The 15,138-nt window shown below is 43.9% G+C and overlaps 4 protein-coding genes across 4 annotated transcripts; all 4 read left to right on the forward strand.

Annotated features, from left to right (window-relative positions):
• Window positions 1-691: 691 nt before the first annotated feature.
• Window positions 692-2,526, forward strand: LOC121599869 (mitochondrial genome maintenance exonuclease 1-like). The gene is made up of 2 exons (XM_041927976.1): window positions 692-1,735; window positions 1,812-2,526. The coding sequence occupies exons 1-2, from the start codon at window positions 852-854 to the stop codon at window positions 2,107-2,109; spliced, it is 1,182 nt and encodes a 393-aa protein (XP_041783910.1). The 5' UTR covers window positions 692-851; the 3' UTR covers window positions 2,110-2,526.
• A 44-nt stretch (window positions 2,527-2,570) lies between these two features.
• Window positions 2,571-5,107, forward strand: LOC121599867 (probable tyrosyl-DNA phosphodiesterase). Its single transcript, XM_041927974.1, has 5 exons — window positions 2,571-2,834; window positions 2,904-2,984; window positions 3,044-4,115; window positions 4,188-4,773; window positions 4,845-5,107. Exons 1-5 carry the CDS (start codon window positions 2,801-2,803, stop codon window positions 4,977-4,979), a joined length of 1,908 nt encoding a protein of 635 aa, XP_041783908.1. The 5' UTR covers window positions 2,571-2,800; the 3' UTR covers window positions 4,980-5,107.
• Window positions 5,108-5,254: 147 nt separating this feature from the next.
• On the forward strand, window positions 5,255-8,805 carry LOC121599868 (probable tyrosyl-DNA phosphodiesterase). Its single transcript, XM_041927975.1, has 3 exons — window positions 5,255-7,431; window positions 7,496-8,069; window positions 8,140-8,805. The coding sequence occupies exons 1-3, from the start codon at window positions 6,710-6,712 to the stop codon at window positions 8,284-8,286; spliced, it is 1,443 nt and encodes a 480-aa protein (XP_041783909.1). The 5' UTR covers window positions 5,255-6,709; the 3' UTR covers window positions 8,287-8,805.
• Window positions 8,806-10,417: 1,612 nt separating this feature from the next.
• Window positions 10,418-13,003, forward strand: LOC121599230 (neuronal acetylcholine receptor subunit alpha-4-like). Its single transcript, XM_041926886.1, has 7 exons — window positions 10,418-10,664; window positions 10,766-10,963; window positions 11,032-11,840; window positions 11,913-12,081; window positions 12,207-12,347; window positions 12,419-12,585; window positions 12,662-13,003. The coding sequence occupies exons 1-7, from the start codon at window positions 10,565-10,567 to the stop codon at window positions 12,776-12,778; spliced, it is 1,701 nt and encodes a 566-aa protein (XP_041782820.1). The 5' UTR covers window positions 10,418-10,564; the 3' UTR covers window positions 12,779-13,003.
• The last annotated feature ends 2,135 nt before the right edge of the window (window positions 13,004-15,138 follow it).

Below are 15,138 nucleotides of genomic sequence, written 5' to 3' on the forward strand. Positions count from 1 at the left end.
TCTCGGTCGCTTTCTTTTTTGTCTCTCTCTCTCTCTCTCTCTCTCTCTCTCTCTCTCTCTCTCTCTCTCTCTTCTATATAGATCTATAAAGATCTTTTCAAATTTTTATGTGTTGCCTGTTGAGTCATACAGCTTCCTTGCGTCTCCTATTCTTTCTTTAAGCTTATGCAATAGCGGAACATGTACAGGCGGTCCCCGAGATACACGGTACCTCTTATACGCGGATTCGGAGATACTCGGTTTTCCAAATTTGACAGTTCTTTGAGCAAATTGTACTGATTTGACACATCCATTGTGAAATACCAAATAATTTCCGTATTCAACGAATGTAAAATACTATTTAAAAAGGTTTAAAATTGTTCAATTCAGTAGAAACATGTCAAATAATTAATTTGGTGGCGAAAACCACTCCCTACTTGCAAAATTGCACGAAAATTAGTGATATTTTGGCTGGAAATCACGAGATTCGACTTACGCGGAAATTCGAGATGCGCGGTATTTTGCGGTCGTTTTCGGTCCCTATTAACCGTGTATCTCGGGGACCGCCTGTATTAGCAAGTGCGACGGCGGAGCGCAGATGCTAATATGACGCACACATGAAATGTAGAACCCCGTGGTAGAGCGAGTGAGGAGGGAAGGTGGTGGAGTGTATTTATTTTTTGGCCATTTAATTTTACCCACCAACACAATCGCACACCAGTGCGAGCTTTTTGGCGGCCATCGTGAACCCTCAAAAACCCTCACAACGACTTACATAAAGGCTTACCAGCGAGGGAAAATCGCACCGATTTGGAGCGTTGGAGAGCTCACGAAAACCGGGTTTTGGCAGGCGGGAATATTATTACAATCAAATGTCATTCTTGCTGTCCGTTTGGCAGCCGTTCTATAACATTGTTTACAAACAAATCCTTTTTTTTACGTGCAAAATTTTAGTTCAAAAACTTTACTTTCCTTTAAAAATGTTGAAAATCCTCATCGTACGAGGCTTTAGCACGGTAGTAAAACGACCCAAAGTGAAGCTTTCGAAGGCAGACGTTATCAAAAGGTTAAATTACGAAAATAAGGCGTTGTTCGGTGCGGTGATAAAGCCGACTGCAAAGAGGAAAACCAAAACCAAATCCACCGAGCAAGTCACGCTGCCCAAAACAACCGCTCACCCAGTAGTGGAAAGCGAATACACTTCGGAGATTTTCTGGCAAAGCCGTAATTTTTCGCGTGTTAAAATGCCTAACGGAGATGACGGGGAAAATGAGTCTTACCCAACCGGATTGGTGATTCCGTTCACCGAAAAGGAATTGCAAGCGATCACCAAATTTCCGCTCGTCCCGAGTGACCGAGGCATTGTGGAAAGCCAATGGAAACTTCACGAACAGCACGAGAGCGATCAGTACAAATCGCCGTCGGTGAATCGAATACTTTCCGCCACGATGCCGGAAGCATCGAGACAGGCTTTGATACGGTGGAAAACGTCCAAAATCGCTGAGCTCGGCGAGGAAGGGTTTCAACTGCTGCAGAAGGAAATTTTTGCCCGCGGAAGTACACTGCACGCTACGCTGGAGACGTGGCTGTCGGGATGCGACCCGTCGGAGGAAGCGATAAAAAAAACGGGCATTCTGTGGCGGAGTGTATCTGGAGCATTGAAGGACGTTGAGCGACCGGCGAAGTTGATCGAACAGAAACTGTATCACCCTTATCTGCACTACAACGGTGTGGTGGATTGCATTACCTCTATAAAGTAAGACGCGGAGGGGAGGTGGGAGGAATGTTTTTGTTTTTCTAACCTGTTTCTAATTGACATAACTTTCCAACAGGGGCCACTATCATGTCATCGAATGGAAAACGTCGGACAATCCGAAGACCAGCTTGGGGGCCACCTACGATGCACCGGTACAGTTGTGTGCGTATCTCGGGGCACTGCAGGCAAACGGCGAGCTGTGTGATTCGCGCATTCAAAAGGGAGCAATATTCGTGGCGTACACCAGTGGGAAGCCCGCCAATGTGCATATTCTTGAGCCTAGCGAAATGCGACGTTATTGGCTTCAGTGGTTGCATCGCGTGCAGGAGTATTGGACTCGTTACAGAGATGGTACACTACCCGAGCCAATTTAGAGGGAAAAAAATCGTGTGATTAGATATAACTATAAGAAATAAAGTTCAGTCGCAAACGTATGCAAATGTAGTAGGCTATGACTACCTAACAGTGGGATTTTGCCTCAGCAGAATTTCACTTCCTAGGCATAGTAGCCTGTTGATGACAGCGCCGCATAATTAGGTCATCACGGCCTGGGAACTGACCGACCGGACGAAAACAATTGTAAGCAAATCTAATGTAAACAATATCGACCAAATAAAAACTGCTGATCGCGATCGATCAGCAGAAAATTAGTATATAAGTTAGGAATAAGCATGAATAAATGGACTTTCAAGCACAAGAACTCAAAGACTAAGTTGTTTGTCTGTTCCAAGCCAAGTCGGACGGTAAAATCCTCCTGTCTTGGCGCTTCCCAACGAGTTCAGACTCGGTGCGGAAAATATATAGCCTATGCCATGTTAAGTAATAAATCAGTTCATAGTTAACCACCAAACTAGCAAGTTGGCTTTTATTTGCTCTCCGTGTGAAATGTAACAGCAAACATAGCAGATTTTGTCGATCAGCTGAAATTCAAAAAAAGGCGCCACAATTTGACATTTAATCTGACATGTAAATATTGCCTTATGCCGCTGGCAACACTGCTCCTCGGCCGGTCGAGAACCGTTTTGATTATGTTTTTATTTGCGTGTGGTTGTTGCTTATGTTATTATGGAAAATAGTAAAAGAAAAATGATTTCCAACGGTAAGGCGAGAATCGTGATCGATTATAAATGAAAAAGCGATTGCTCATATGCCATCTCTATCCCTACAGCGCCGACGAAAGAGTGCCAGTATGGAGGCGACTGTTATCGTGTAAATCCCGTGCATTTCCGCGAGTACGCCCATCCACACAGTGAGTTGCTGGAGTCCACTTTTCCCCGCACATCTCATCCTACATTTGCACTTTTGCAGTTGAAAAGCTACTCGTCAAGGCGGCATCACTCTCGATGGTGGAAATCCCCGACGACGTGAAGGTAAACAAAAGCGTCTTTACGGAGCAGCTGAAAATTGTTTCCAGCCTTTTCCCACATCTGTCGTGTGACTCGACCAATCCAGAAAAGAAACCCAAACAAGAACCGACTACATCGAAACCATCACCCGTCGTCCCTAGTGCTGGTGTGGTTCCTTCGGGCAGTGTCCCAAAGGCGAATCCGAAACCATCCAGTGCGGATAACAAAAACTCAATCGAGGCGCTGTTTGCCGAACGAAGAGCAAAAATGCAAGCAACCCAACAGAGCAAATCGGCACCCGAATCGGTTGTTCCGGCAAAACAGGAAACTTACACGCCCAGCAGGCCTACTACATCCAACAACACGGGCATATCTTTGCAGAAAGCGCTACCGCGCGACATCAACTCATACTTCCCCGTTGTAGCACCACGCGGGCAAATGGCACAGAAGCTTGCGGCTGCCGCCCCGTACAACTTTTTCCTTACCACCATCACCGCGTCGAAGCCGACGCACGCAGAACCACTGTCTGTTACCTTTCAGGAGCTGCTCGATTCGAGCCTGGGTGAGCTGGAGTGTTCGGTACAGATGAACTTTATGGTAGACATTGGCTGGCTGTTGGCGCATTACTTTTTTGCTGGGTACGAAAATGTCCCACTGTTGATACTGTACGGCGATGAGACACCCGAGCTGCGAATGGTATCACAGAAGAAACCAAATGTGACGGCGGTGAAGGTAGAAATCAAAACGCCGTTCGGTGTGCACCACACCAAGATGGGTCTGTACGGATATCGTGACGGTTCGATGCGGGTCGTCGTTTCCACGGCCAACCTTTACGAGGACGATTGGCACAATCGTACCCAGGGGCTTTGGATCAGTCCTCGTTTGCCTGCCGTACCGGAAGGGTCCGACACGACGTACGGTGAAAGCAGGACTGATTTTCGCTCCAGTCTGCTCACGTATCTCGACGCGTACAAGCTACCACAGTTGCAGCCGTGGATGGCACGAATAAGAAAAACGGATTTCTCTGACGTCAAGTATGTTCACCTTGCCGGAGTTTCCCAACTCCTGTTTATGTTAAATTTTCATTACCAACTTTGCCGTTGCAGGGTATTTCTCGTCGCTTCAGTTCCCGGCGGACACACCAACACGGCCAAAGGTCCACTGTGGGGACATCCGCGCTTGGGCTATCTGTTATCACAGCATGCTGCACCGATCGATGATTCCTGCCCGCTGGTAGCACAAAGCTCCAGCATTGGTAGCCTTGGCCCGTCGCCCGAGTCATGGGTGCTGGGAGAAATTATGGCCAGCTTTCGGAAGGACAGTGCCCCGGTTGGCATACGCCGATTGCCCGGCTTTCGGATGATTTATCCGAGCTTTTCGAACGTTCGACAAAGCCATGATGGCATGATGGGTGGCGGATGCCTACCGTACGTAAGAAGCACACACGTAAAGCAGGAGTGGCTGAAGGACTATCTGCAGCAGTGGTGCAGTCGAGTGCGGCATCGTAACAAAGCGATGCCGCATATCAAAACCTACTGCCGTTGGTCACACCGAGGGCTGTACTGGTTTCTGCTCACCTCGGCCAACCTATCGAAGGCGGCCTGGGGTGTGTACAACAAGACCGGCCGGTTCGAGAAACCGTTGCGTATCAATAGCTACGAAGCGGGCGTACTCTTCCTACCGAAACTGTTGGTAAGCTCTTGATCTTCGGTTTGATAAGTTTTTTCATCTGCGATTGACATGCTTTTCATGGTGGATTTCAGCTGGACGAAAACTTTTTCCCGATGGAAGCGAACAAGAAACATCCACAGTTCCCGATGCCTTACGATGTTCCAACCATTCCCTATGCACCAGAGGACACTCCTTTCTTTATGGATTATTTGACACAGCATAAGTGAAACGCGTGCGGGTAGTTGTTATTACCACGACGCGTGTTTCATAATTTCGTGATAAATTATAATGCGTATTAAATACTTTGGGAACTGGCTTTGCTAAACTGGCCGCATATGATGGATCTATAAAATTGATATATGTCGATTGTAAATTTCATATATTTCATTTCATTTCATTTATTTATTTAATTTGACGGACCAATAGGCCCCATCGAAAGCAACACATTTCCAATATTTAAAATAATTAAGAGTGATTACGTGATAGAGCTATGCGAGAGGCGCACGAGTCTTTGCTTTTGCAGTTGGGGGACATACCGGGTTCATATAGAGAGCAAACGAAGTTAAACTCATTACACATACGATAGAACGAATCTTAAACGACAAAAGCGGGTACGACGGTCCTCGATGGCGATAAGATCGCGGGGAAGAAGTGCTCTAGTAGGAGCACAAGTCTAGTGTAAGTTTATTTCTGATAAAAGAATGGGAGAATCAATTCGGACGTTTTGCAGATCGACTATAAAAGTACTTTGTGTGTACTGGATGGATTCGATACGCACCAGTTGACGGGATACAGCGGGCCACCAGATAACTGAGGCATATTCAATAACAGGTCGGACTAAGGAGCAGTAAAGCATTATCACACATATTGGGTCGCGTAATTTTCGTGTTAGCTGTGTAAATAGACCTACTAGCTGATTGCCTTTAGATATAACATGTTCTAAATGTTTGTCATATTTGAGTTTTCCATCAAGAAAAACTTCTTGGTCCCACACACAATCTTTACGCTCCAAAATTCAGCTGCCTAACGTATAGTTGCTCAAAAGAGAGTTACGAATGAATGTGATAGTGGTACATTTTTCGATGCTAAGTTCGAGTCAGTTACTTGTTCACCACATGAAGAAAGAGTCCAAAATGCTTTGTAAGCGTGCTTGGTCGCTAGAAGTTTCAACTTGGAGAAACAGTGTGGTGTCATCAGCATACAACAGGTGACAATTGGCGGGAAGTGCGAGTGAAAGATCGTGCATATATAATATGAAGAGCAGTGGTGCGAGGTTGCTTCCTTGAGGCACTATTGAAGTTACCTTTACCTGACGAGAGGTATGTGAGCCAGAGTAAGTGCAATCACCAAAATAGGATTGCAACCTATGGCATGGTCGCGCTGAGAAGCCCCAATATATCCTTTTTTTAGTAGGGTTGAGTGCGGGATCGAATCAAATGCCGCTGTGAAGTCTGTGTAGATTGGATCAACTTGCATCCCAGCATCTAACGCGGTGTGGCAGATGCTTACGAATTCCATGAGGTTAGATGTTGTGGATCTTTTGGGTGTGAAATCGTGTTGAGCTGGACTTATATAATTCTAAACACTGGCTAGGAGCGGTTCATAAACGAGCAACTCGAAGACTTTAGCGCAGGCGCAGAGTTGATACTCTAGTTTGTGTATCACCGCGTGATAAGATAATTTATTGCAAACGATCAAAACAGGATGCATATATTTGATAACGTCATTATCAGATTAATCCTATCGGTATTTTAACAATAGCACACACTCATGTTAATCATTATCTTCGAATACCTACATAAGCGTTATCGAGGGAAAGTGCATTCACGTAGCCGCTGTCACTTGCATCTGCGTCTAGCCGGCCAGTTCTGCTACTATACTTATTCGTGGCTGGTGGGCAACTTCAGTTTAGGTTTAACAGTGCATTTTCCGTATCCATATTATACCAATTTGAACCATGCAGGCACCACAAACTCAGGATACAAATATTCCGGATGTCCTACCGACCTGTCCAACGGAAGATGGAAGTGTTAATAGTGAGATCGTTGAGAACCGTCCCCCATTGTTCGTAGCCCCGCGGGGACGCATGGCCGATAAGCTGGCTGCTTCTGCCCCGTACAACTTTTTCTTATCTACCGTCACAGATTCGCAGCCGACACACACGGAACCACTATCGGTTACCTTTCAGGAGCTGCTGGATCCTAGCCTGGGAGAGCTGCAATGTTCTTTGCAGCTCACTTATATGATAGATATAAACTGGTTGCTGGAGCAGTACTCAGATGCAGGCTACGAGCAACACCCACTGCTTATACTGTACGGCGATGAGTCTGAGCTGGAAACGATATCGGATAAACAGCCTAACGTTACTGCTATCAAAATTAAAACTAAGACGGGGTTCGGATTGCACCATACAAAGATGGGTCTGTACGGATATTGTGACGGATCGATGCGTGTTGTTGTTTCGACGGCCAACCTTTACGAGAACGATTGGTACAATCGTACCCAGGGGCTTTGGATCAGCCCCCGTTTGCCAGCAGTGGCGGAAGGTTCCGATCCAGCGTACGGGGAAAGTAGGACTGATTTCCGTTCCAGCCTCCTTGAGTATCTCGGTGCGTACAAGCTAGCGAAGCTGGAATCGTGGATGGCCCGTATAGCAGAAACTGATTTTTCCGCCATAAAGTAAGTTGGAAATATGTCATTTCAATTGAATGTGGTGTTCTGAAGGGGAAATTTATTTTTGCAGAGTATTTCTCGTCTGTTCGCATCCCTGCGGCGATTATTACATTCCCGATGGTCCGTTGTGGGGTCATCCACGTTTGGGTGCTCTACTCTCTCAATATGCAACCCCAATAGATGGCACGTTCCCGCTAGTGGCCCAAAGCTCGAGCATCGGTGAGTTCGGTAAATCACCGCAATTATGGATCCAACGTCAAATTATGCCCAGCTTTGGGAAGGACAATGAGCAACAAACTATACGCCGTTTGCCGGGTTTTCGTTTAATTTATCCATCGTTGGCAAACGTACTGCAAAGCCATGATGACATATGCGCTGGAAGTTGCCTACCATACAGGGAAGAAGTGCATAAACAACAGAAATGGCTGGAAAACTATATGTATCAGTGGATAAGTCGAACGCGGCATCGAAACAAAGCGATGCCGCATATCAAAACCTACTGTCGCTGGACACCGGAAGGTCTTCAGTGGTTTCTGCTCACTTCGGCCAACTTTTCCAAATCAGCCTGGGGTATAACTCGCTACGATAAGCTACTGTACATAAACAACTACGAAGCGGGCGTACTGTTTCTGCCTAAGATTCTGGTAAGAAGTATCTACAGATCAACATTAAGGGATCAAATTTAAAGAGCATTTCCCTTATTTTCCGTTTAAGCTGGACGAAGACTTTCTTCCAATGGAACCGAATGGCAAACATCCCCAGTTTCCGATGCCTTATGATGTGCCAATCATGCCGTACGCTCCGAAGGATACTCCATTTTTTATAAATTACTTAATGTCGGAAGAATCAGAATCAGAATAATGTCACCTTTATTATCTGTTGTTAGTAAACCAGTTCAACTAAATGTATATGCCAAATTATATACGAAATTATTTTTTCTTGAGCTTGAGCGGAACAGTTTCATTATTGGTTCCAGTTCCAATAGAACAGTTCTTTGATCGGGACTAGTTCATGGGTCAGATGAATATAGGAGATGATTGCAGAAGTGGTGAACGGTACCAACAGATATAAAGTCTTCATAAAACATTTCCAAACTAGAAATAGGTTTGATATGAGTTCCATGTCTGGGATGGACTAGTTTTTCAACTGAGATAGTTAAATAATGATAGATCGTTCGATTTGATAGATTTGCAATCCAAGGTAGGATTGGAGCAGAATGTTCATGTCCATGTCGGAACTATGGCCGTGGGCTGCACGGCCAAAATGTTCAGAATCGGAGCTAGACCGAACACAAGTATGATACAGGACCCGGATCTAAATCGAATGGTCTGCATAAAAAATAAATAAAAGCTAAATTAACTCTTCTACAAGCTCTTCGTTATTCTTAAACAATAATTCGATTTTTTAAGCGGTAAAACATTGTAAGCTGTTGGCAGATGAAGGAGGATGGAAGACTCTTTAGCCCTCTTGCTTCTACCAATGGTCTGTGCAAGAGGGACGGAATAGTATGTCCCGTACCTTTTCATCTTTAAGCTAGTGAGGATCATCCGTGGTAGAGACTTCAGGAAAAATCTTCTGCAAATCACTTAAGATCCTATCATGTACTGATGTCGATGTCGGGTTGGAAGACATATCCCTCTAAGACATGGACAATGTTCAAATCTCATGGAAATGGAGAATGTTCAGGCCGATGTATGTAAAAATAAATAAATGAAGCACAGCGTAGGTAAAGATCAACGAAAACAGCCAGCTACGTTCTCTAGAAACAACAGTTGAAACCTTTTCATTTTTCACAAAACACTGAAAGTTGATTGGCATTGGCATATAATGGTGTTTGTCTCACTCCGATACAATGTTTAAATTGCACCCCATATCAATAACTTTTAATTAGGAGAAAAACACATCTTTTGAGCATAAATAAAACCAACTTCGACCATGGCAAGTCAGATTCGTTTGAGCTATCAGGATAGGACTATGCCCTTCTTACTTCAATCGAGTTCTCATTTTAAGATTTTAGTTATGTAGTCATGTCCTACCCAAGATAAGGCTTCTAAACTCCAACGTCTCCAGTTAGGGAAATCCCTTCAGGGTTTCTATGATCGCCTGGACGATCTAATGTTGAATCGTCCGCTTCGAAATAACCAGAATAACGGATTGGTAGACGAAGGCGCGAGACGGTTTTGGAATACTCCTGCAGCAGGTCAAGACCACAAAGCAGTTGTAACGCCGGGTAACTAAGTAAGTAAACAAGTATTCGTTGGTAGGCGGCTCTCTAGTGTATCTGAATTTTACCTGAGGGTAATGCTGGTAATGAGGCAATGAGTCAAGGAATGCTGATGAACGAAGCAAATGCCAAATTGGTGCTACTAATAAAATATGAACTACGAAGAGATAACGTACGTATAGGTGAATGCATTTTTGAAACGGTCCAGGAACTTTGCCTATTCCTAGCCAATAGCTTCTAAAATTAGCCTCCAAATCAATGCGGAAATCAAGTTGGGCTCATGAATGGTTGCCGATAATAGCCTGAAGAAGCATTCAATTTGAAAGAATCTATCAGTGAATCGTACTTGATCGTATTTTAATACCAGGAGTACTCTTATAAGCTTCTTATTATTCTTCTTCAATTTTGCGGGAAAGGGTGTATCTTCCTATGTATATCGAACTAAAGTTTGAATCCCCACACTCAAAGGCTTACTTTCTTTTGTTAAGACTTCAACTATTTAGAGTCATATGTTTTTACCGTCATAGGCTATCCATGAGAACTGTCCAAGCTATCCATAAGGACAAGTAAAAATTGTCCAAGCGTATTTTGGTGAAATATAATGCAATCTTCACGAAAGCAACGAATGTCAAAAACATCCGCCGGTTTCTCTTCCGATATGTTTTAAGCTTATTTCTCTTTCCTTTCAACGTACCACTATGCGCCCAGAACGTTCTTATCACACATCATAAGCTACCAATGGGTGCAGCAATGTGGTTCAACGTCTTAACTCGGTTAGTTTATAAGAAGCCGCTGCCGTAGCAGCCCTGCGTGGAGCGAGCAATTTTATTTTATTTTATTTTTAAAGATTGTATTTAAAAAAAAACCGTTGTTTTTATCTTAATTGTTCGTGCATTGGGATTCTTTTCGAGTTGAATGAGTTCGTTAAGTGTTACCGTGCAGGGTGTTGCCCTCCTGTTAGTGCTTGTTACTGAGTGCCACGCCGACACGACACGGTACAATGTTAGCTTTGATGGTAAGTGGCGACTGCGAACATCACCTCCCAGCATCGCTTCAAGCTTCAATATGCTAATAAGCTGCTTATCACCTACATCCCGGCCGACCACAACTGCATAGAATTGCACAGATGCAAGCAGCACAACGCTATCAATGGGTACAACTATCGGGCGTTCTTCAAGCTGCACGAGCTAGACCATCACAATCCAGCTAACGCTGATCTGATCGTCGATCTGCTGGTGTACGTGCTGGCTGCCCGCGACGGTCACATCCTGCTATCGGAAGAGAACAAAACGGCACCGACTGCATTGGAAATAGGTAACCAGCATGATCACCAGCGATCTTCGGATTTAATCGTGTGGTGTTTCTTTACTTCCTTTATTTAGTGCTCGGCGGCGGTGGTAACACATTTTCACAGATACGCTTCGGACAGAAGGGTTCGCCGTTGCGCACGAAGGCGAGTGCTGGACTGCTGTCACCGATTGATCCACTTCCGGTGCGGGTACGTATCGATACCGAAGGACAGGTCAGGGTGTATGCAGGCAATCTTACCGGTGAACCGTTCATGGAAACAATGATGCCCAAGAAGAACGCCAGCGAGCTGAGGTACGTCAGCTTTACCACGTGGGGCACGGCATTAGCGAAATGGTTCTACGATTGTCCACTGCCGTCGAATAGTACCAACGGTACGGCGTTGATCGACGGAAACGAGCTGGAGCAAGAGTTCGATGGTAAGCAGCGGTTGTTGGACCACCTGCTGGGTGTCCCACTATGGATCGACCCACCGGTGAACTTCAGCGGGGTGCAGATATCCCAAATGTACATACAGGGGTTCGTTTACGATCAAACGACTAATCTGGTCGAGTTGTCGGGTGCGATGGGGCTGTCTTGGAAGGATCCCAGGTACAGCTGGAACGCGTCCGACTTCGACAATACGACTGTTGTTGGTGACGTTTGCCACCTGATATGGACACCATCGTTTCAGTCAGCGAGTCTGTTCACCGGAACATTCTCGCTGTGTTACCTCTCCCACGAAGGTACGGTAATAGTGGAGATGGATGAGTTTTCGTGGGCGAATTTCTGTACGCTTTCGGACAGCTATCGGTGGCCGTACGATACCAACGCGTGCCATTTGCAACTGCTAACGGCTAGTCACGAACGTCACGTACCTATGCATTTAGCCATTAGATCGATGGTAAGTTCATTGTTTAATTCAGAGTTTTCTCAGCTGTGTATTTAATCTGTATCATCGCGATGATTGTTGTAGCAATTTGACCCAGAGTATGAACAATCGGAATGGTCGGTAAAGACTATTGGCAAACATGAGTACGAGCAGACCGTTACCCCATATGGACAGCAACCAATGCTCCAGCTACACATTGAAATGATGCGGAAAAGTGATATACATTCGGTTTCTATTTATCCGTCATATTTCGGTGAGTGTGATTTAGTTACATTTTTGTAATCAACGCTTGTTGATAGAGATAGGTTTATGTTGAGTTTTTGAAACTATTTAAAGTGTGTATCATGAATTAACACAAAGTTTTGTTTCTAATTGCAGTTGCTAACTTGCTGATCTCTATTTCCTTCCTTTCTGATGGACGATCGCGACTGTTGCTAAACTCGCTTGGGCTGATTGTGCTACTAAACACATTTTTAAGCCTCTCCGTCATTGTGCCGCGTGCTGGAGTGCCGAAAATATGTACCATCCTAATCACCCGATAATTTGCAGAACGTATTTTTCGCTAAATTCAATTTTTCCCTATATTTTAGACCTCTTCTTCGAGTGGTCGCTCGTTTTCTACACAATCTCGTCGATATTTTTCGCGATAGAATTGTGGTTGAAACGAACACGCACCAACATACCACCCGGTTCCTGGATCGGACGAGTGATCAGCTTTCCGGCACTTCGATTTGCACTTGCGATGGACCAACGGAGTGTAAGTTCTACTCATCTGATCATCTCATTTGACCAGTGTGCCGGTATTATTTTCGTTCATTTTCGTTCCCTTGTAGAACTACAACACGCTGGAGCACAAAAATGTTCGATGGGACGAAGTTACGTGCATTCTGAACCGAATTATGATGCTCGTTGTGGTGATCGTGTTTGCTATCGGATTTACCAAACCATGAAGCATGATGTAGGGACAGCCAATTGTATTCTCTTTCGCCATGGTAATCGTGGAACGCTATAAGGTTCAAAGAATGATATTCTAGACACTGACTTTCAAAGCATCACCTTCACATCATTGCCGCAGTTGCCATAAAACGATTAGTTATCTATGATCGGCAATTGATGGATTAGAAGGAATGCGTAGCAATCAATTGTAGAATAAATAGAGCATACTTTTATTTAAAACTTCATGTATTTGATTTGTTTCCTCTTATAGAAAAGTCAGCGCTTCCAACAATATTTTCACGATTCTCATAACTCTTTGGTTGTTTCGTCTAAAAATCAAAATCATAAATTGTAGTTACCGTAAGCAAGGATGGTTTGCTGTTGATTTGTTTAACAATCGATGATATAGACCACTTTATCATAAATGAGTTTTGTTTATCCTTTGAGTCGACTGCTAACTGTCTGCATTGGTGTGTTTCATATTTGTTTAAATCGAAAATACGACAAAACATTAAAGCATTGACATGATTACTATACTTTTTTAGCTTTTGCTATTTTTCATATCAAAAACTTAACTGTTTATCATGATTTAAATGCAGTGTTTGGGTTACAATTTATACGATTCCTGTAAAATGCTCAATATCGCAAAATACCAATCTGCCTCCTTTACTATTTTTGCGGTACTACTTATCAGACAGAATACCAAAAATCCTGTTTGCGGAGTTTAATGATTCTTTAATTCTTGTACATTGTACCGTTGTCCGTCTTGAATATGGGATACCAAATATCACAATCCAAATCACCAGAAAATCAATAACTAATACAAAAAATAGCTTTATTGAATATAATAAACGTTTTTATCGATCTTCATAGCAAGTTGCACATGATCATGACATCAGCATGTCATCTAAAATGGCAAACCACCTCAAATCACGACATCATTTTATTTTCCCTTAGTTCCCTTGCATTATTGAGACCTGATCGAACCTTGCTCCCGGTATATTAACATCATGTTCGATTCAATACCTGGATCGTTGAGATGATGGGGGGAAAAAGCCCGAATCATGTACGTCATGCGATGAGCTAGGCGCATCGTGACTTGGGAATGGAGGTTTTGTAAGATCATTCTCCTGTAATCCCTGTTATTTTAAAAACAGGGCAGAAGGTTAAAATTGTACCTTTTTTGTTTATTCAGAACAATAGTTCCTGGTTGATGGTTTTTATTCTTACCCTATCAGACGTTGCAAATAGTTCTATTAAAAAGAGTAAAAAAACTATTACCGTGCTTGCAATGTGATCAACACAATTTAGCTAGGAAAACATGTGTTTGACTACAGGCACGGGATAGCATGCGAGGAAACCTCAGTTCCGGTCACATCGAACGTCAAGCACATCGATCGTCGGTATAATGGACCGTTATTAAATGACGAGCATGTCTCATGCGGCTCGCACATCGTCCAGCACAGGACGCATCGGGATTACGGTAATAAAGTGAAACGAAATTGATAACAGCCCGCGACCATGCGACCATGATCACGCACTGTAGAAGGCAGTGAGGAAGGCTGTAAGACGCTTTTGCTGGTGAACCGGTTTTGAGCATCTTCGACTAGAGGATAATCTAGATGCTGTAAACGAAAGCGAGATGCATCTCGTGCACTGTTCGATGGGTCCAGAGACGAATAACCCACTGCGGTGAGCCATGTTCCGTGGGCAGGGAAAGTGATAGCACGAAAACCTGTCCTGTAATGTGGCGGCTGAAGTATCGGACCTTCACTGAAGGCCGTTTGGAGTGTATGCATGGGTACAGACATAAAAAAAAAACATGTTTTGATTGAAGGTTTTTAAAAATGACCATGAGCGCATTTGCTTGCTATAACATGCTCCTGCTGACATTTAAAGGAAGAATTTTGATACTTTTATGCACTACACTGCATTTTCAAATGGAATGCATTCAATACGATACTACAATATGAGAATTGCATAATTGCACGCTGCCTTTCGTTTTCCGCATACCAAAAACATAAAAAAGATCCTCCCTGAATGCAGAAGCACCCTGGCACAGATCATGGGGACAGTGTGCTGATGAAAGATACTTTTCCATTTTTCCGCTTCGTTTGTCACAAACAGTTGGGTTGTGGTGCTTTTTTCAATTTGTTTGATATTACCAGCAGATGAGAGCAGTTATTCGATCTCTAGGAACTGGAAAAAACCCCGTCTGTGGAACTGTACATAGGAACACCCTCAGCCTCATTTTTAGGGACTGGGAAATGTTTCTGCTACAGATTTGTAATGTGCTTTGAAAGTATGTAGTTTTAAGATGTAAAATTTATATTTTTGTACTATAGTCATTAAAGCCGTAGGGGTTTTTTCACTT

Source organism: Anopheles merus, chromosome 3L (genome assembly GCF_017562075.2).
Source record: "Anopheles merus strain MAF chromosome 3L, AmerM5.1, whole genome shotgun sequence".
Lineage (NCBI taxonomy): Eukaryota > Metazoa > Arthropoda > Insecta > Diptera > Culicidae > Anopheles > Anopheles merus.